This window comes from Bombus pyrosoma, linkage group LG3, assembly GCF_014825855.1.
Source record: "Bombus pyrosoma isolate SC7728 linkage group LG3, ASM1482585v1, whole genome shotgun sequence".
Taxonomy (NCBI): Eukaryota; Metazoa; Arthropoda; class Insecta; order Hymenoptera; family Apidae; genus Bombus; species Bombus pyrosoma.
In genome coordinates, this window is record NC_057772.1 from 9,318,056 (window position 1) to 9,339,440 (window position 21,385).

Here is a 21,385-nt window from a genome sequence, read left to right on the forward strand (position 1 = left end):
TTTGCCATGATTGCGACAGCATGCTGTCGTTACTCGCACTGCGGTTCTGTCATTGATGCTGCGTCCATTATTTAACGTTACCACGTTCTTTAAATCATTTTTCAATTTTATTTTCTATTCTTCATCGAGTGAATCTTTAAATTTCAGAAAAATATTTAAAATATCGTCTTCGCGCGATCTTTTTCTTTTATTTCTGTGCTAAATTTTTTGCTGAAAGTTAAACGTTTCTTTTTTCGTTTATACCAACAAATATCTAAAGATTAAAGTAGAATTGAAAGATCGACGTCTGTATGTTTAGTGAAATTTCGTTTCTGTATGAGAAATAAAATTTCAGTCGACTTCAATTTTTCTTCTTAGGTTTATGGTGTGCGATTACGGGTTCGTGATTTAGTTGTTCGCATAATTTGAAAGATAAAATTATTCCATGATAACGATAAATGAGAATAAAATAAGTGAGAATGAAAGAAATAAATGAATATTGTTAGTTGATAATAGCGTTAATAAAAGCGTAAAAATGGGGAAGATTTGAAATTCGTTTTTAGCTATTAATTTACATTCGAGCGACACAGTTGTACATGTAGTATCTTCTTTGCAAATTTCTAGTACGCTGCCATTAAATATTCACAAATTATCTCAACATGCACACAACTCGCTTCTGCCCCATTTTCAAGTAAACCAATGTAATCAATTCCATTGAAACGCGTATACAAACATTCGTGTTTCAATTTCATTGTTTGAATCCTATTGAATCAACCTCGTTTCTCTTGAATGAAAAAATAAACCATGTAAATTCGCCTGTGGATACACGACCAACACGAGCCAAACGCTATTACGTTAAACTTTAAATAAAAAGACGTAGATATCCTTGGATCGTATCTTGCTAATCGAGATTTAAGGTTTCTCGAATGTCTCGTTGATTTTATACGAGTAAGCTTCTGACTGATAGAAAATGTATGAGACAATTGTTCGTTTCACCAATCTTACAAGTAGACTACGCATTTTTATCCAAATTCATGTTCTTGAAAATTGTGGAAAATTGTTTTCCCACCAAGTATTATATAAACTGCTATACTTTTGCATATTTCGTATATTTTGTACAAGAGATTTCCAATGGTGTCATTTAGATCCTATTTAACTTTATTAATGACACAACTAGGGTAACTCGGCATAGCTGGTGTTTGCTATTCGCCGACGATCTTAAAAGGACTTTGCCGATGATTGTGTCCTATTGCAAATCGATCACCGCCACTTTCGTGCAGAATCAACGACGTGTCACTAAATTTTACTAAATTCCATTTAACAAGGTCATCTCGACGACTACGCACGATTATGTATGAGTATAAACTTGACAACGTGGCTCTGTCTCAAGTATCAGAGATTCGTGAGTTAAGCGTTCGCTATTCATCGCTTAAAAAGAAAATATTAATATTAGGATTTATAAAGCGCTGTGCTTGAAATTTCAGTCCTCCCCTCGCTATCAAGCTGTTACATTGCTCGCTTGTTAGACCGTGGTCGGGGTATGCATCGGCAATTTGGTCGCCAAATCAAGCTAAACACATACGATTAATAGAGAGGATACAGCATAGCTGGCTAAGATATGTGACCTTTAAGTCGGGTCATGGAATGCCTTTTGCGGATCATAATTACAATCAGATCATGAGTCAGCTTAGCCTTGAACCGCTTGAACCCCCAAGGACTTTAGCGGATCTGCTTTTCCTATTCAAGCCGGTTAACGGTATTATCACGACTTGTTGGCCACGGCTTCTTCAGTTGATTCATTTTTACGCTCCTATGAGACCATTTAGATCATCAGCAACTTTTTCTCACGCATCGCTGTACATCTGATCTTTTCTAATTTTTGATCCGCTAAACCGCATATATGTACTGCTGCGAATTCGTCTACCGCGGCTTTGCACATTTTCCTACGTGACGTTAATTCCTTTAGAAATTCTGTTGTCAATCATCTGCAAGTCTTTAGGACACGGCTCTTTTGCCTACGGCTCTTGCAGTTTACACTCACTGCAATACTTACCTACACTAACGAGATTTGTCTCTGTTTATTCAACGAATATATAGAATTAATAAAATTCTCTATTTCCGCCTAGATTGTCATTAAAGCTACAAGATAGATAAGAATAGTCATAAAATGCACGCTGAGGCAGAACCAGAAGACACAAGCTTCCTCGTAAACAAAAACACATACGTGATAAACAAATCATAAAAATAATCATAGTTCGACTCTGTTAGCTATACGTACGATAAATACTTAACTAGTTAATATGTACAATCCTTATAATCCGAGTTAATATCTATCTATGTAAATCTGTATCTCGAATTGCTCATATCATCCCGTATCCTCTTTGCGATATATAAATATATGTATATTATAAATATTTGTTCATATTACGCGCGTTCCGTGTAATTTTCCACTTTGGAATTTCCTACAAACGCGACAAAATCCGCAGTCCGCTTGCGAGTGAACTTTCCGACTGAGAGAAAATGAGCGAAAAAGATGAAAAAGGATCGTACCTGCGCGACGACGGTGTTGAGTAAGAGGAACGCCAGCAGGGTGACGAAAACTGCCGGACTGTGGAAGCCCAACATCGGGTAACTAATGATATGGTAGACCGCGGGCAACGTAATCGTAAGCGGCAGCTCGCCGACCATTTTCGCCAAGTAATAGGCCGAGAGCCGATACGATCCTGACAGTCGCTCCTTGTTGATCACCTCGCGTTCTGGAGGAACTGAAACAGAATTTCATTCGCGATTAATTCACTTGTATCTGTATAGAGTGTTTCGATAATTACGATACGATCGGCAAGGGAATGGTTTTACGTGAAAAAATAAATCCGTGATGTAGAATAAAATTGTCACACATTGCGTGCTTCGTTTTGGATAGAACAGAATTTGGAAATTTGTTTAGTGCACGCGAACTCGATTAATTCCGCACTGGGTATGAATGAACAATTAGCAGGGGATTGTCCTGCATGCGAGAGTAAGTGAAAAACGTGGAATAAAATTTTTCCAATTGGGGCCCTGCTTTCAAGAGTATAGAGTTTCAGTCTGATATGTGCAGACCTATCTAAACAAAGTTTCAAATTTCATTTTCTCGCGAACGAAACGTTCCACGAAGAAACTTTACTAGGAAAATTTACTAAAAAAATTTTACTGTACGGTTTCGACGTATTTGGAATGGGAATTTATTTGAAGTGGGAAAGTGTTCCTGTATCAACCCCATATGGAATACGTCGAAAGGAGTTATAAATACTAGAATCGTTTGTTTTAGTTGTAAGAACCCTTACAAGAGAGAAGTATAGTCGTAATATAACTAATTCGATATACTACTATTATTTCTTTATTTTCCCCAATCCGTGAAGACCATAAACGCTACAACTGCAAGTTCAAGTTCCTGCAATTAGCAGAATCCTAACAACTCACAATCAACGTTTTATACAATTGAAACATAGCAGAGAATTCCTTTTCGGAGTAACAAACCGTTAACAACGGATATACAACGTGACGACCGAATCCAAACGAGAGATTCTCATGAACAAAGGATAGTAAGTGATAAAATGGAAAAGTTAGTAGTTTCGTGATTATTTTAGGAGGCGCACAACTTAATCATAGAGCCAGCAGCGATGTCTAGTCGCACGAGTTTGCCATTTTACAGTCATCGTGCCTCATCCTCGAGTAGAAAGTGAAATGGCTACAAGCAGACGATGAAAGCAAACTGGAAAAAGGGATGCCGGCACGCAGCGAGCTGTAAAACCGATTTTAGCATCCTCTTTGATTCCCTCTCCATTCGAACCTCTTCCATCTCTTGGCTATTCATCTTCCTTTCTCGTTTCTTACTCTTTTCTATGCCTCTTACGCTTTAGTATGTATATTCTTACTATAATCACGAGCTTCTGGCTACAGAGTCGAAATTCTGTGCCTTCAACTTACTTAGTCTTTGCCTTTTGGTGGAAAATTTTCGGATTCCTGAAGAAACGAGTTTCTTTGACGATGGATCGGCCCCTTTTTCTTGTTAAATATGAAGTAGAAAAAGCGGCTTCTACAACGTTCTTCCATTTAAAGAAAATCTCTTGTAAGTTTGGTCCTTTTTGTGGATATCTTGGACTATTTATGTAGAATTTAGTATTTCTCGCGTTTTCTTTCTTTCTAAGCTCTTGCGAGGATAGTATAGTTTTTCGTATGTTTTTCTTACATTTTTCATTGTACTTTATAACTTAACTCTCCTAGAATCATTTTTCTTTCTGAGAGAAATTGTTTTTTATTGATCACTACAATAGAAATACATTTCTCTTCTTTTGGTGGTTTTAATATTTATTGTTTGGTTAAACCATAACTTATCAAATAAGTATCTTAGTCATTCATGTCGTACTAGCTGTACAAATTTCTGTGGAAGTTCCGACACCAAAAGTACCAAAGTTTCTCTCCAGCCTTTTTAGTTTTGCACTCTATACATTCGAAACGACCATTGAACATTGATCTCTCCTCGCCATGAACACGAGAAAACACTCGACTTCGCTCGAGATCAGATAGATACCAATGCGGACGACAATATTCAACGATAAAGGAACTTTAGCAAACTTGCCTTCGGACAATTTTGACTTAACCAAGTTTTCTAGTATTGTTCAGCGATATCTGCCCAATATTTTCTACTTCCATTTACTGTAGGTTTTCCAACGTAGAAGGGTCATGTCGCTTTTGCGAATCCTCAACTGCAATGGAAATTTCTGGGAGGAAAATGAAAACGTGCAACGAATCGAATAAACTGAAGAGCTTATAATAACAACGATCCCGGTCAATCCTTATCTCTTTGTAGAACAATGAAAAGTACTTCAGTATAATATATATTCATATTTATATATAATTATATATATATATTTTTTTGAACCTCTGTTCACCAGATACAAATTTGTCTGAAAGGAATATCCATTCTACATGTCCCATTTGGAATTTTACATGCAATTATCTCCCTATTGTTATTCAATATTATCGTTATCAATATATCTGTTATCATTATCGCTGGAGCTGTTATTATTATTATCGTAGTTTTGCACTATTTGTTATTAAAAAAAGTATTTCAAACAGAACTTACATTATTTCGACTGTAACAATAAATGACCTCGAATAACCTTGGAAGACCACCATATTATAGGTTGATAAATTTGTTACGGAATGGGTTACACGACTACCTAAGTGAAAACATATAGTTCCATTGAAAAAGAAAAAACAAGGGTCGTCTTGAAATATCAGAGGTCCATCCAGACAAGATTCGTGACCATTACGAGATATTCCCCTCGGAATAAGACAAATTCTGCTTGAAAGATTTGTCTCAATCGCATACTTCAAATGGGACACCGGTATAAATTGACATCTATGGAATATTTAATTCTTACAACAGGCGATAAATGTTAATAATTTACGCAAAAGTCAGAATAAAAGTTAAAGTGCTCTAAGATCAAGTGACTCATCCCAAAGTTTTGTGATAACGATTAGCCGGCAATTAGCTAACGATAAGGATGAAGTGTTCCAACAGCTGATTATTTAACCCTCATCCGTCCCTCGTGTCAAGTTTGACATACTTTTCCGGCAAAAGATTATAATATTCGGCCATTTGTAGAACAATTTGTCCGGAACCTTGTCACTCTAATTCTTTCTCTATATTCTTTGCGACGATTATGCGAAGGTATGCCGATAAAATAATTTTCAAAATTAATTAATTATCTCTCCGTTTCACTCACTTTTTTACCAGTGTGTCGAATCGACACCAAGGGACTCACGTAAGGACGCGAAATCGAGAGACGGTTGAGGGTTAAGGAATTGAAAGCTTCAACAAGGACAGAGAGTTTCGTTACGACCATCGCAGTTTCTTCTAGTAGAAAATTTCTATGCCGTTTCAAAGACAGGCTGACCGTCTGAAATTCGTCACGGCCGTTTCGAGCTTTGGTACCGGGTACGACAAAAGGGCCTCAATTGCCGTGCCGGATGATAAGTGGGTCACGGCACGACCTACATACTAACGTCTTGATTGACCGTTCCTCTGGTCCTTTGCAATTCTTTGCAATAAAAAAAAACGCGCGTTCGACTGAATGGCCGATTCAGAGCGTCACGTCGTCGCCGCTCAATTAACCAATCTACCTCATATCTGAGACTCTCCGCGTTGTTGCGCAACTGCCTCCACTTGTCCATCACCACCTGAGAACTTTCCATCGTCGAGCTTCGATCGTCGTGTTGCTTCTCTTTCCTTTCGTAAATGTTCAGGAACGTTTTTCGACTAGTTGATTGGATGGCAGGAAATTTCCAAGAGAAAACTCTTGGGGATAGGTAAGGGAGAAATTAAGGAGTTGTTGACAGACTTGGGTCGAAACTTCTGCAAGTATTTGTACAGAATGTTCGAGTTGGTTAGTAGGTTCTAACGTGTAGTGAAAATTAAAGAGTTCGTAAGACGTGGTAGAATTAGTTGATAAGTTGTAGTACTTGCTTTTTTGTCTGCCAGCAATTAGAAAATTCAATTCGACGCTTGAGTGTTCTTTTTCTGCAAATTTTTCTCGTATTACTTATCTGAAGCTTGTACGATCGCTTGGATAGCTTGGATTTTCCCAATTAATTTATCGCCAGTTTGCTGATTTATACATTGTAAGGACGTTGGTATTTGTTGGTCAGAAACTTGAAGAAATTAGGAGTTTTTGGTGCTTGAAAAATCTGTAGGAATTACACATGCACAGACTGTGTTGATAAACAAATAAGGTGAGAATGAGTAAACGTACGAACAAACTGAGAATATAAGTAGACAAATCAAAGATATAAACGACAATAATAATATTATTATTAACAACAAATCAGAATGTCGTGTATGCAACGATTGGAAATATCTCTACAATGATACCAGGTATAATCGCTAAATAATCTGTAAATACTTTCTGCTGTAAAACAAAAATTGCGCGAATATTTCGTATTTTCCGATGAATTACACTTCTTCGTTAAATTGGATTAAATTTCTTAAAACCGCGGTCCGCTAAATTGCTAAAATTGGACAAGTAAATATAGAAGGAGAATGAAAGACTTACAACTGGAGAGTGCACCAAAGTGCGCGAAGAGCATCCAGTACGTGGTGCTGAAGAACATCCAGCCTTGGATATCATGAAGTGCCGCTTCTGTTCTGGGAAGCCTTAGCCACAACAGTCCAGCGAGTAAGCCGAGAGCTATCGTTTGCAGCCAATTCAGACGAGACAGCATTCGTGGCCGTGCCTCTTGAAAGTTTCTTTCTGATAATACCTGAAATCATCAATCATAATCTCGCGTTATGTATATGTATATCTGACACATGTTTCATCTTGTATCTAGAGAATTACATATTTCTTGCTTGTATTTGAATGTAACAAGTTTTGAGAATATTTAAACCAATGAATTCTATGTTATCTCTAAATGAATGTTCATAGTAATAGAAATTTTATTTAAAATCCAGTGGAACTCTATGTAATTCGTGAATGTTCATATAGTAATAGAAAAGTTGAGAATTCTTTTTTTTTTTAGATATGACACCTTCACAAATTACTTTATTATATTACACCTACTATTGCCTTCATTTACACTTACTTTTACCCTTTGATTTACACTTATATCAACTACTTTATAAATATGGAAATTAACAAAATGCAACGCGAGTAGAAATTTATCATAACTCGACAATTTCTTTCAATCTTTTTATATTTGAAGTATCGAATGAATCGATTAAAATTTCGCACGTGGGTGCGTGCGTGTATCACTATGAAGGGAATTCTATCAAAAGAAAATTGGTCGATACGGACACTGTTTACCAAAAATCGTAAAATAAAATTACTTTACAGTCATCCTTGCAACATCGTGTAACACGTACGAATAGTAGACTTGAGCATAAAATTAAAGCAACAATGTCCACGACTTGATCATTACGAAAAATTTCTTTCAAATTGCGAACATGTACGAAGAAACTGACTTTTTGATAGGTTCCAAGAATATGTAATTAATCAGAGGCACTGTCATAAAAATTGAAGGAGTTGGACGACTGAAATGCAGATACACAACTTGGTTATTAATCTACGTGCTCGGAACGATATGAACACTGCCCCCGTGCGCGACAATGTCACAATGCAAGGTTGCTCAGCTACACCTCTTTGGTGCAGCTCAATTATATCAGCGACCGTGAGGAAATAGAACGCAAAGTTTCACAATGCTGGTTTCGAAGGTCTCTTTAAATTACAACTATAGTACGCGAGCAACTTCACCATATGACGAGCACGTTATCGTTAATTACTCAATTAGCAGGCAAATCGATCGCAGCCATCGATCTAAGCAACGTACGTGCGCTTGTATACTTAGCCAGGCGGAATTTCATTTAAATTCAAATGGCTAACTTAAAATTATCTGCAATGTAATCTAGCTGTCTATTATATCTGAATTTTGTTGATTTATTGCGTTGCAAAATAAATACGGCCTGGTTTTATGCTTACTGCGAGGTACGTGTGTCTAAAGACAAGGCCAATTTATGCTACGAACTGATACATTTATATTTTAAACCAAACCTTTTCAGATAGTTGAGAAATACGTGTAACAGAATTTTTTAACAAGCGACAGTATTTTTCATACAGTTAGTATATATATATATATATATATATTATTTTCATATTGAAAAATTGTAAAACAAAATATAAATCTTTAAAAACGTTTTTAAAGTTCAATCAGCGTTTTTAGTAATTAAAAACATATCTGGGCATTATATACCGGCGAATAGGATTTTACTGAATTTTAGTGAAATCTCTTTTTCTAAGATTAATTAGGAAACAGAATCCCATGAAATTTTTGGATTTTATTAATCGACGACTCGATAAAGATAGAACATTTGAACATAAGTTACACGTGATATAAAATATACCAATATAATAAATTACTCTGACAAAATCGTCGCACGAAAAAATTGTTAAAAAAAAAAATATCCGAAATTTCTACGTCAACATAATTTTTTATACATTTCAAACCAAATGACATACAACGCAGCTTATATCATCAAGCTAAAAACAAAATAATCTCACGAGATCGTTTCACGCTATGCGTAATATCATTCCAATTAATTATTTGCCATAAAAATTAGTTCCTTAAAAGATATCAATTTTCTTAAGGAACATTTTCCTCCATTTTCTATTCTATATCGTAAAACGTTTTCTAAATCTTAACATCGCAATCTCAACACGCAAGTGACACGGAATATAAAAAGAGGAGCGGGACTTTCTCTATCGCGAATCGAGCTGAAAACACAGCTGCGCGAAGAATACTTGAATCGGGTAAAAGTGATGCAAGTGGCGAGATGCGTTTGCACAAAAGCACGCCACAACGAACAGACATACCGGTCGTCGTAATTATCCGGATATGGCGAATCGCGTAAACGCGACCTAGTTCTCTTTTCTGCGTTGCTCGATCCTCTTTAGCGAGCCGATTCTCTTTCTTTTATCTTCTTGCTCGTCTCACTTCCAGATCTCCGGCTTTTCCAATTCACGGCACCCACGCACTTTCTTCAGGAATCGCTCGATTTCTTCAGGGTGAACGAATTTCTTCTCGACCGTCACTTTGATCAGAAGACGTAATTTGAAGTTCGATCCGAGCTTTTCTGATCGACGAGACGCTCGTTGGGAAATTTTATGGAGGACGAAGATTTCTTCGAGGCGAATGAATTTCTTTTCGATTATATATTTGGTAAGAAGGTATAGTCTAGAGTTTCAGTGAGGTCAAGTGAAATAATCGATTGAATTTGATAAGATTCTTTTCTCTATTGAGATTCGATTAGCAATTGTTGAGTGAGTTCGTGAATTTTTGATCGATTTTCCTAGCGAACGAATATAGTTTGGTAAATATTATTTTCGTTCTGAGAGATTCCTTGCTTATTTATTATTAAGATAATTAATTAAGATTAAAATTCGATCTGTTAATTATTAACATTCTCTTCTCATTTCCTTTCTACGAAAATGTGTGATTCATATTGTCCTGAAACATTTAGCAAAATTTAGATTGTACGACTAATTTAAAAGCTTGTTTAGCGTAATTTTCCTAATGATTTTGTACAAAGCACAGTTTTGGTGTTTCAGCGAATGAAGTGGTTCAACGCAATTTAATAAAACTTCATTTGAAATAAAATCACCAATAAGATCGATGAAAACGAGTATCATATTGACATTATTACATTATGTTTGTATCATTTATTCTCAACTACAATTCGTACACGCGTCATTATATTTCACTTTTCAAGACGATCCCCCGAAGCTTTGTATCTTATCTGAAACCTGTTTCGAAACTTGTACTTCCCTTTCGAAACATATATCACGATTTACGATAAACAATTTAAAAACTATGCTATATTTTGAGCTCCTTTGATCACGCACGCTTCCAATATTTTTTTTTTTCGTTATTCTCATTTAGTCCTTGATATCCAAAGAAACATATTGTTCGGAAAATTGTTGCCAATCCGAAAAACGACTGGATGAGGCGTAATAGGTGAAAGATCCTGTGCCAGAGGATTAAACGGAAGAAATAGCAGGAGCACCTTGAATGTTATCTGGAACGACTATGCTACAGCTATAGCCAGATAAACGTCGAGGACTCGCGATACGAATTTAACGCTCGCATTAAACTCGAATCCTGATGTCATTTCCATTTGCCTCCCTATTATCCCCTGCATACCAGGCCACTCATCTAAATTTTCATATTGCTATTGCATGCTCTATTAACCGTGCAATGCAATCGAACTTTTTGATCTCTCCTTCAGACGACGACGACGACGACGACGACAACGACGACGACCGCTTCTCTTTGCTTGCGTTAAGGCCAATTCGAGCCGAGCGTTGCGTTTCCGAGGAAATCAACGCCATTGCCCTACATAATTCTCAACGTTGGCGGTTTGCTTCGTGGAATGTCGTCGGATATTTTTCATTTCACCAAGAAAATTTCTCTCCCTATTCTCCTTACTATTGTTCCGATTGACACTTATCGCTACTTCATTTCAATAAACGTTCTTCGTACTAGAGCATTGGTATTTGCTATTTTTAATCTTCCGAGAATTCTTTTGTATATTGTTTGCACTTTTCTTATTGTTGTTTATCGAGATTTATGTGCGGCGATTTATTCCAGGGATAAACACTCTTTATATTAGTAGCATTTATTGGTATCTACGATTTTTGATCTTATGATGAAAATTTCTATGTATTTTTTTTTTCTTTTTTTAATTTTCATTATTTCTTTCTTTGTAAACATTTTTGTAGCAGGCATTGGTATTTTTTAATAATTTTTCACTTCGCAATAAAAATGTCTGTTCCTAGTTCTTCCGTCATTCTTCAATCATTGGTTCGGATTTATTATCGTTTATTGCGGATGTAAAAATTCCAAGATGTTAGAATCGATTGGTAATTTTTCGTTTCTGTCACGCCGAATATTCTCCTTCTTCTTCGTGTTATCCCTCTTATGCTTATTGATAATTCAGATTTATTGTAATTTATTTCACGCATAAAGATCTTTCGTATTTGTCATGCATTTATAAACAGAGATGTTCTCTGTAAGAAAATATTCATATGCGTTCGAGTTTGTACTTGGACACTGACATTCATCAAAAATGATATTCCCCATAGTGTTATGATCGGATTCGTCGATCAGAAATCTGACAGAAGAATCGTTATTAATAATTCAATATTAATAATCAATTCAATACTAAAAGTAAACGTCTCGTTTGGAAGGCAAGTGTTACAAAGTATTTTTAGAGTAAGAAATCAATAAAATTCTTCTCTTCATTTAAGAGTATAAGAAGCTGACCTCTTGCTGAATTTTGATAGTACGTCTGCTGCATAGATAGCACTAGAGAGTTAAGGTTACGTGGACGGAAGGGAAATATTCAAGATGGCACGCTGCAACGCAACGCGGCAAGGGAAGTGAAATCAGAAAGTTAACGAGAACCGGAGCATCATGCGGGACGATCTCATGACGATTCTGTTTTCAATTGCTAAACTGACGTCACTTCTTCTCGGGAAATAACGGAACCGAGTCCGGTTCATTTCGTTCCCTAACGATACGCCTCTTTGGCCTTCTGAACTGTATAAACTTTGCCATTCTACACATTCAGTTATTCAACCTTTATAGCTTTTCTAATTGAAAATTACCTCTGATATAACAGAATGTAGTAGGGATATTCATCTGTACAAATATCTTGAACGTATCTATCAATGTTAAAGATAACAATTTTTGACAAAAACATTTTTTTTACTTGTATATACTGTACAAATTTGTTCTTCGTTATTTTTCTACAGTACAATACATTATTTTGTATTTAAAGGTAATTGAGAATTATCAAATTAATTTGCATATTCAATGAATTTTTGTCCAACCTCTCAGCCGTTTCTTAACAATCTTTGATATATTGATAATATTTAACGTATCATAAATATTTATTCTTTTCTACTTAATGTCCTTTACTGAAAGTAAAACTTGTAGATGTTTAACAGATCAATGTTCTCTGATAATTGTAGAATTTCTATATCATAAATACATCAGTGTTTTCTCTATTAATTAATTAATTAATTTATCCATATTCTCTCCTAAATAACTGTAGGATCTGAATATCTTAAACATGTTAATATCAAAGACTCAAGACTTTTTGTAAAAGAATTCTGTATCTCTATTTGCTTCTTTCATTATCCTTTAAATATAATAAATTTTTAAACGAAATTATATTTTCCCTATTTTTCAGCCAAATAATTTGTGTTTAATCTAAGATTATTAAAATAATATCTTGCAAGGATGGTTACAAATTTAAGAAATTGGAATCGGTCAATTTTTGAAAAATTCCTCTTTTCTCTTTCCTCTTATATTTCATTGATTTCTCGTGACAAAGGCGCCAATTTCTAGATCTGTACTATCGCTACAAACTGCACACATGTTGCATGAACATTGAGTGCAGCGCAGTTTCAACGCCTAACCGCTGGAAACGTCTGCAAAGTGGTACTCACTTTAAATTGCGACCAGAAACTGGTGGGCCACTGCCAGGCATAGTCGTCGTCCGCAGAACTGGCACTGCTGCTGGCATGGCTTTGTGTGTCCAACCACAGCGTACGACCTTCGTCTTCTTTCACTGTAAATCATCGACACAATGAAAGGGCTAAAGAAGCTTTGTTCATTTTTCAAACTTTGTCGTTTCAAACCGTGGCACGGAAAGAGAAAAATACCAAAAAATCAAAAACAGAATACTTTTCAATCTTAACGCAATACTCAAATTTTGGTATTTCAATCTTGCTCATATCTCAACAAATAAGAAGATTTTCGACGTTCGAAGAAAGCGAGATTCAAGTACGTACTAGGCAAATAAAAGATCGAATGTATCGATAATCCTTTGAAATTCTTACAGTTTCTCTTCGTTCAACTAATTTTAAGATTTCTCCGATGAAAAAGCGATTAAAAATTTTTAACAATTAAAAAAGAAAAAATTAGGTACACTAAGATCGTAAAACTCGAATATCGCACAAATCAAAGATCGAACGTAGTTATAAAAGTTAGAGTTATAGAAATTCCTACGGCTTCTCTTCGTCCTGTCAATTAAAATTTCTCTAATCAAAAAGTGGTCTAATTAAAAAAAAAGTGACACGAACTAAAATCGTAAAACTCGAATATTCACATAAATCAATCGATCGAATCGAGTACCGAGATAGTTATAAAAATTTCTACAATTTCTCTTCGTATTACGATCATGATACACATAAACTACAAAATAGAGAGATCAGAAACGTCGAACAATTATTATTGGCGAGTCGAATCGATCAGTTTTCTCTCGACTCGCAGTGTTCCTTTAGGCGATCGTTCGACCTTTGATTGCTCGCGAAGGGGGAAACGAAAGAATCATCCCCTCGGCCCGACATACTTCTCCGCCGCGAAAAATCCCCGTGTTATTGCTAGACAGTCCATTTATAAACCGTTAATCAATCGACGCCGGAGGAAATATTCGGCCGAGCGAGATACCCGTATCTCGACCAATGATTACTGACTACAATGATCCGCATTCATCGTCCAATCGAACGATTCTTACGAACGTACGTTTGTTCAACGATGAATAAACCTGGAAAACGCGTTTATACTCGTTCGAATTTGGATAGAATTAAGGTATCGTGGTAGGTCACGTGTCTGCAGATTTGTTGATAGTTACACTGCGATTGTTTATGCAGTTTAAACTGTACAATTGTACAGAATGTATATTGTGTACAAATGTGTGTATATAAAGAATCAAAAATATTTGTATTCAGTAAGCGAAGTAAATCGTGTCATTTTGATTCTGTTCAAGGAAATATAATCTTGTGTAAATCTTGTACACAATCTATTGGTGACCTTGTCGAATTTTCTTGTTTCGTGTGAAACATACTGTTCGTATATATTGAAAGATCATTTTTTATTTTTGCTAAATGGTTTAATTTATAGGAGTATTTGAGTAGGAGTATTTGAAGATTAGCATTCGAGTTTCTAGCAGTTTATTAAGGGCTGTATATTTATTCTTTTATATTATAATTCTTTAAATGAGCTCTTTGAATGGAAGAAGCCTTTTAAATTTTCCTTCATAAAATCTTAATGTTCATCTTCTTATAAGATCTCCCCTCTCCGAAATATAAAACTACAAACACAATATGAAACCATATATATTCATCCCCTTGGAAATTCCAATGGAAATACAATCTATTTGACAACAGAAGGAAACAATATTCGACTTCTTTATACCCTTAAAATCCAAAACAGTTTCAAATCCTCTGGAACACTTAAATCCTTATCCCGTGGCAAGCATCGGCTCGAAAAATCGATCGAATCTCGCAGACACGTTGACCCACAAACACCGGCCGGAGCCACCGGTGAACACGATCTTCGAGTTTTAAGCGGCTGAACCGGAACCGCAACTATTCTAGCTCGATATATCCGCGATAGTCCCTAGGCGTGCATACAGCCGACACCATGGACCGGTCGTGCACTATGCAATACCGTTGTGGCTGATGTGGTGTTCGTGATAATGGATCAGATGGTCGCAAAGCGGATGCTGGCTTGGATTGTACTCCGGACGAAGTTCCGGCGGGCAGTCAGGTCCCTGTCTCGTGTTCCTCGCCGCGGCCACGATGCGCTCGCGAACCTCTTCTGGCCCCTTTATTTGTTCCACTGTTAACAATCCAAAATGGAACATTGAAATTGGACGTAAACGCGAAACGCTTAACTTTAATTGTTATTAGCGAGTTAAGACTGTCTTGGGTAATTGCACGACCTGATTTGCTAGTACGGTAAAGCGAATTTTCATGAGGATGACGAGATAGTAGTTGCTTTGACTGAAAGTTTAGAGCGGTTGGAGCAACCGCTGCTTTTGGACTAGATATTGAATATTCATATTGGGTTTAGGTTCCAAATATGACATTACCTCTTCGTAGAATTTTTCTCTAAGCGAATAGAGTGGTCACTGATTTTGAGTTAAACATTGAATATTTATATCGAGTTAAAAATGTTACTAAAATATGGTATAAAATACGACATTAATCTCGTCACAGAATTTTTCTCCAATATAAAGACGAATCTGAAGGATACGGTAGATATTTCTATGAATATATAATAATTTCCGGAATAAATAATCCTTTGATGAATTAATTACTTTTAAATAATTACCTTTCCTTGGTCTTGATAATTCGTTCGTAATGAGAAGTTAAATTTATTTCAACCGGATTAGGGAAAAAATAATGTATAGGATTTAGGTATTATTATAATAATAATATCAATACTCGCTTATCGACTTTCGCCTATCGTTACCTTTTTTCAACGTGTACAGTGATTTTTCTTATTTTCTACTTCTACATTCCAATCGTGTTTATAAGTCTATTCATTTAGACAGAAGGCTCCTATTCTTAGTTTGTTTAGGAATTAATATTCACTTCTATTACGTGGTTTTATTAATTGCGTAATATTCAGTTTTAATATTTATAAGTCTAAGTTTATGAAATTATTCTTCCGTCTCTCTAATTTGTATAATGAACTTCTACGCTGTATTTTATCAAAGCAACGTATAAGTTACTTTACTTCCCTGTATCTTATCAGAAGGATATTTACCTCACTTTAATAATACACAATAATTTTATATGTATTTGTACGATCTTAACACGTTATTTCATCGTTTGTTCTTTTATGAACAAAAAGTACTCACGTATAAAATCGGCAGGATTATAGTGTGGCAGTAGCGTGAGTCCAATCGTGGAGAAAAACCTGCCAATATTCGTTGTAGGGCCATAATATGCCACCTGGCCACGACTCAACAGCAGGATCTTGCTGAAACTGTGGAACATCCTGGAACTGGGCTGATGCACTGTTACCACGATGCTCTTGCCTTCTTGTTCAGCGTATTTCTTCAATCGTGAAATCAGTCCTTGTGCCGAATGCGAGTCCAGTCCGCTCGTTGGTTCCTGGATAATCGTATTATTAATTATTTTACTTTCTACTTGTATTGCGCAATGGTATAGGAGTCAAGGATCTTCAGAATCGTTGTTTCTTTTATTTTTATCCTTCCTAGCAAAGCGTTGTTCCTTTAGAATTTTGAGTACTTTTGTCGTCGAAATTCAATTGTAATTGAAGAATATATAATGTAGCAGTTTTAAATTGTGAGATATTTTGAAATTTTATAGATAATTTCTAGCTTTGAGGCTTATTTAAGAATCGTAAGAAATATGCAATCTTTGAACATTTTAGGAATATGAAATTTTGTAGAATAACTTGCTCGAGATAATCTATTTCCAGTAACTTCAAAAATACGCCACACCGTAACAATAGAATATTTAAAAAATAATCAAGCATACTGCAATGATAATGAAGCTTCCAAAGTAGACAAAAATACGAAACCTTGTGGAATATTGATGCCAAGGAAAATTCTACAGAAAATTACCACCACTAAAGTATTTTTAAAGAAGATTGTCGCTAATAAATCGTTTTAACGTAAATGAACAAGAAATAAAAAATGTCAAAAAAGCTGCATAGAAAATCCTCATTCCTTTCTATTATCAGCAACATTAAGAAGCTTACGTCGAGCAACATGAGCGAGGGATTGGTGAGAAGTTCGCAGGCTATGCTCGTCCTCTTCTTCTCGCCGCCGGACAGTCCTCGTTTCGTATAATCCCCGATAACTAAAGAACAGAAAGCGAAAAATAAAAATGAAGAACGCAGTTACACGGCTGTCTATATAATAGGGCAAACCTTTTGGCTCGCCATTATCTCGCGTTGGTAATTAATTAACACTAATTGGCGGACGTATCCTCGATCTTCCGGCGACTAAGGTGGATACCTTAATTCACGCGGAGACACGATGATGATGGGCGCCGTGGTTAAAAATACGCCGCTCAAAATACGTAATTAGGATGCAAGACGCGCGATACACATTCCGCGAACTTAATCTCCTCTGCACACGGTGTCTTCGAACTTTGTTGAATTTTTTTTACAAGCCAAACTGATCAACTTTGCTGTTTGGTAATTTGTCAAGTTTCGTTACATAAACGTAAGTGATTAATTCTTTAAAAAATAATGTAGTTTTGTATGCTGGTTTACCGCAAGAAGATGACACGAATGATAGCCAATTTTAAGGTAACTCTAAAACGTAATGTGTGTGTAACATCGCTACTTTCCTACGCATTTCAATTTGCGGAGTCGGTCAACGTGACTGCTGAATGGTTTATGTTGTACAACTTGAGTACCGTAGTTTAGAGGCATATTGGAGCGGAGAACGTAGGATGTATGAATAGTAGAGTGGATGTTAGTAGAACCGGAGGGAAATTGAATGGAGGAGAGGTGAATTTCAAGTTTCTGTATTGTGAAATTTTCTTTGTGACGTAGGTAACGCAAAACTGAGAGATTTGCTTCTAAAGAGGAAAATAAAGTTCGTAGGTAATTCTTCGAATTAGAATTGTTAAATACTCCAAGAAGCTTTTTCAGTAAAAGTGTGTCTAGTGCTGGAAACTCATTTTGCTTTGCAAATAATTGCTTCTACACTTTCAAGTGGTCTCTACATTTTTATGAAAAGTAGTTGTTAAATCAATTTATTGAAATAATTCCAATAGTTCTTTTTCGCAAATAACAGAAAAGTTTTACGTATTTTCATTTACAAGTCAAAATGTACAATAAAATCTATAATACATAATAATACGATAGACATATATAATACAATAACAAAATATACAAATGACATCGTTGTGATTAACAATAAAAGGAATGAAATCCATTGCTATAGAAACAGTGGAAAAGCGTCACTCTGTTCAATTTACTTATACAATTTGCTAATTACTTCATTTCTTTTCATAACTCTCAAACTCGTTCCGGATTAACAATTAAAATCGATCAACAATCAAATCCCATTTCGTTCGCTACAACGCTTCCGTCACTATTACTGTATTCATTTTTCTCGTCGTGAAAATGATCGAAATTCGATATGAAGGTAAATTTCGGATCAACGACCAAAAAAGGAAACGAATGAAAATTCTCGTTCCATCGGTGCTTTCTCGATTGAAATATAAAATCGTTTCGTCTGGTCCTGAAAACGATTCCATATTGGATTACGAACGCGACAAACCTGTAACGTTGCTGCAAAAGCAGAAATAAAAAAAGAATTCAATTCGAATTTATTCGCTATCCAATTAAATGAAAAAAATTGCTAGGTTGCTCATCAATGATGAAACACATCGGTCAAACGGATATCTCCATCGTAACGAAATAAAGTGAAAAAATCAAACAAAAAATTAACAGAGAAAAATGGTTTTTTTTTTTTACTGGCTGCTACCCAATAAAAGCGTTATTCAAGTTTTGTGATCGCTTTTTATTACCTTTTACTTTTTAGTTGATTCAGAAAATAATTTAGAATGAAACAAATATAACGTTTGATGTATTTCTTTTGCGTTTTTTTTTTTTTTTTTTTTTTATTACAACAGGAATTAGCTCACGTTCGATTCTTTTCGTTTCAAGTTTCACACTTCTTTTCTCGTTTAACGTCCAACGTCGACTATTTTTGTCTTTGATTTCCTAAATTCCATTTTTAACTCTGTTTTTAGCTTTTTATCGACGAACAGTGATGATCTATTCTATGCGAGAAAAATTGTCGATAAGACGAACAAAGAAATTTCAGAAAATTTTACAAAATATCATTAGGAATGTTAACGAATTTCTGTAGCAAGAAGATTTCGTTTGAAAGAAAAAAGAAAATATCGATGTCTATCGATCCGAAGCATTAATTAGTCAAGAATTTAATCTTCCACGAGATTTCATAATCGAAGAACCAGATGCCAAACGATTTCATAATTTGCGAAACATTAACGGTTACTTTATTACGTAATAACTTCTTCATATAAATAAATATGTCTTTCTCGATCTCGTACGAATATACGTTCACAATGCTATTAAATTCAACCGGAGTCAAATCAGGTCAAACGTAGTTTGAAGGAAGCAACTTTCATCGAAACGTGGCTTTAAGTTAATCTTGGTTGGACTTCAAAGCGTTTCGAGGAATCGGGATAAACGATCGATGCTGGCAGAAACGATCGTGATTCAGCGAGCTGTAACGCGTCGCGATAACAAACGATTTCGCGAGTCTTTACGAGAAGGGACGAATGAATTACGATCGCGGAAATCGTCGATCAAAATCATAGGACCGAACGACGATGAGGAGGACGATGGCGAGGCATCGATGGCGACCAGCGATGGCAACGCGACCAACTACGTTGCTGATGGCCCGTTTCTTACCTCTGAAAGTCATAAATCGCCACCGACTCCTCGTTCGGCGTCCATAAACAAATTATGGCGAATTTACACGGCTGCGACGCGAGAGATCGTCCCAGTTTCGCGAGCCCGCGCAGACGCTTTGATCTCCGTTGAAACAAATGCGAGAAATCGTGTGAAATTGGTGTTTCGATATTCGAATATTCGTAGAAAAATCGTACATATATATATCGTACGTGTTGTCTAAAATGTATTGAAATTGTATTATGACTATAACGTGACGCATTTCGACTGTTATGATTAGCAAATGTATAAAGAAATCGGGAAATGAAAAGAAAGATACAAAGAAATGACGTTACGATTTGGAAATGTATAAAGAAACATGCTGAAAATGTAAGATATTTATGGCAAAGATATGTTTAGTATGTGTGTAGAATGAACATAATATATAATATTCGATTTTATATAAATTTTAAGCGATTCGATCAAGATAGAATTGAACAGTGACATTGTATTTGAAGATAGAATTTGAAAACATGTTAATTTATAGTAGAATGATTATGTGGAAGGAAATCTAAGGTGAGTGAATATTTTAATACGAAATACACGATTTGGAATCACACATTAATTATTGCGTAGCAATCATGATTCTTGTAATCGATCGATATAATTGATGGTAAAATTTTTGCATCGAGTTTTGATTTATGTTGGTAGCGTTTGCTTGGGGTTGAAGTACAGTCGACGTTGCAACCAATTGATTTACGTAATTGGATATGTTATAACATTGTATAATTAAACATGTTGCGTGTGTGGTTACGGTATTTTTTACTTTGTCCTTGTTACGTAAATGTTGGCGCTTGATAAAAATTCGGGAGGGTAAAAATTGTTGCGAAATGTTTAATTGCATAAGGATACGATTGCAGCAAATAACTATTCTGTTTTTATCTTTCTCATCATGCAGATAGGTACGCGCAAATTATAATTCAGTTAAATATACAGTTATTTTCTCTGGAGTGAGGAATTTAATTAAAAAATAGTAGCAGCGGTAACGGTGTTATTTTCATTCGATATTAAAGACATTAACAATGCATCAAAGGAAAATATACCGTGGTTGCCACGTAATCTGACCTCTTTGTTACAACATTGTCATAACAAATAAAATTCCCCTTTTGACCCACATATAAAATCCAGGTTTTCCTTTATATCCTTTTACGTATTTTCTTTCAAAATATTTCGTTTTTATTTATAATTATAATCGTGAAACGTAAAAGGTTAAAACAAAACGTATATCACGAAATTGGATCAAATAATGAAATTAAAAAGGAAATTAACGAAATCTCAGGAGTCAATTGACTTCAATTTTCATTTTCCTTTATCGTGTAATTTGTAAAGTACATAATATGTTTTCTTAATCTGAATTACTTGAACTTGAATTTAGTCAGCAAATCTGAGAACATTTTTCTGATACTTTTAGCAATAGTCAAGTACAATATAACTTTAAGATCTCATAGTTTGTTAACTTTAAAATAATTATCAAATACAGAAACTAGATATGAATGTATCGCGCAATTATAAGTGTACTTATAACAATCACGTTCAAACGATATAA

General features: G+C 35.4%; 1 protein-coding gene across 8 annotated transcripts in view; it reads right to left on the reverse strand.

Moving 5' to 3' along the window:
• Positions 1-21,385, reverse strand: part of LOC122566348 (ABC transporter G family member 22) — a 264,641-nt gene that overhangs the window by 5,263 nt on the left and 237,993 nt on the right. For all 8 annotated transcript variants that reach the window (XM_043723470.1, XM_043723469.1, XM_043723471.1 and 5 more), the window contains 6 exons: positions 17,101-17,201; positions 16,232-16,487; positions 15,034-15,204; positions 13,029-13,150; positions 7,077-7,284; positions 2,530-2,744 (listed from right to left, as the gene is read on the reverse strand). In XM_043723470.1, the coding sequence (XP_043579405.1) occupies positions 2,530-2,744; positions 7,077-7,284; positions 13,029-13,150; positions 15,034-15,204; positions 16,232-16,487; positions 17,101-17,201 (1,073 nt within the window). The remainder of the gene's footprint in view (positions 1-2,529; positions 2,745-7,076; positions 7,285-13,028; positions 13,151-15,033; positions 15,205-16,231; positions 16,488-17,100; positions 17,202-21,385) is intronic.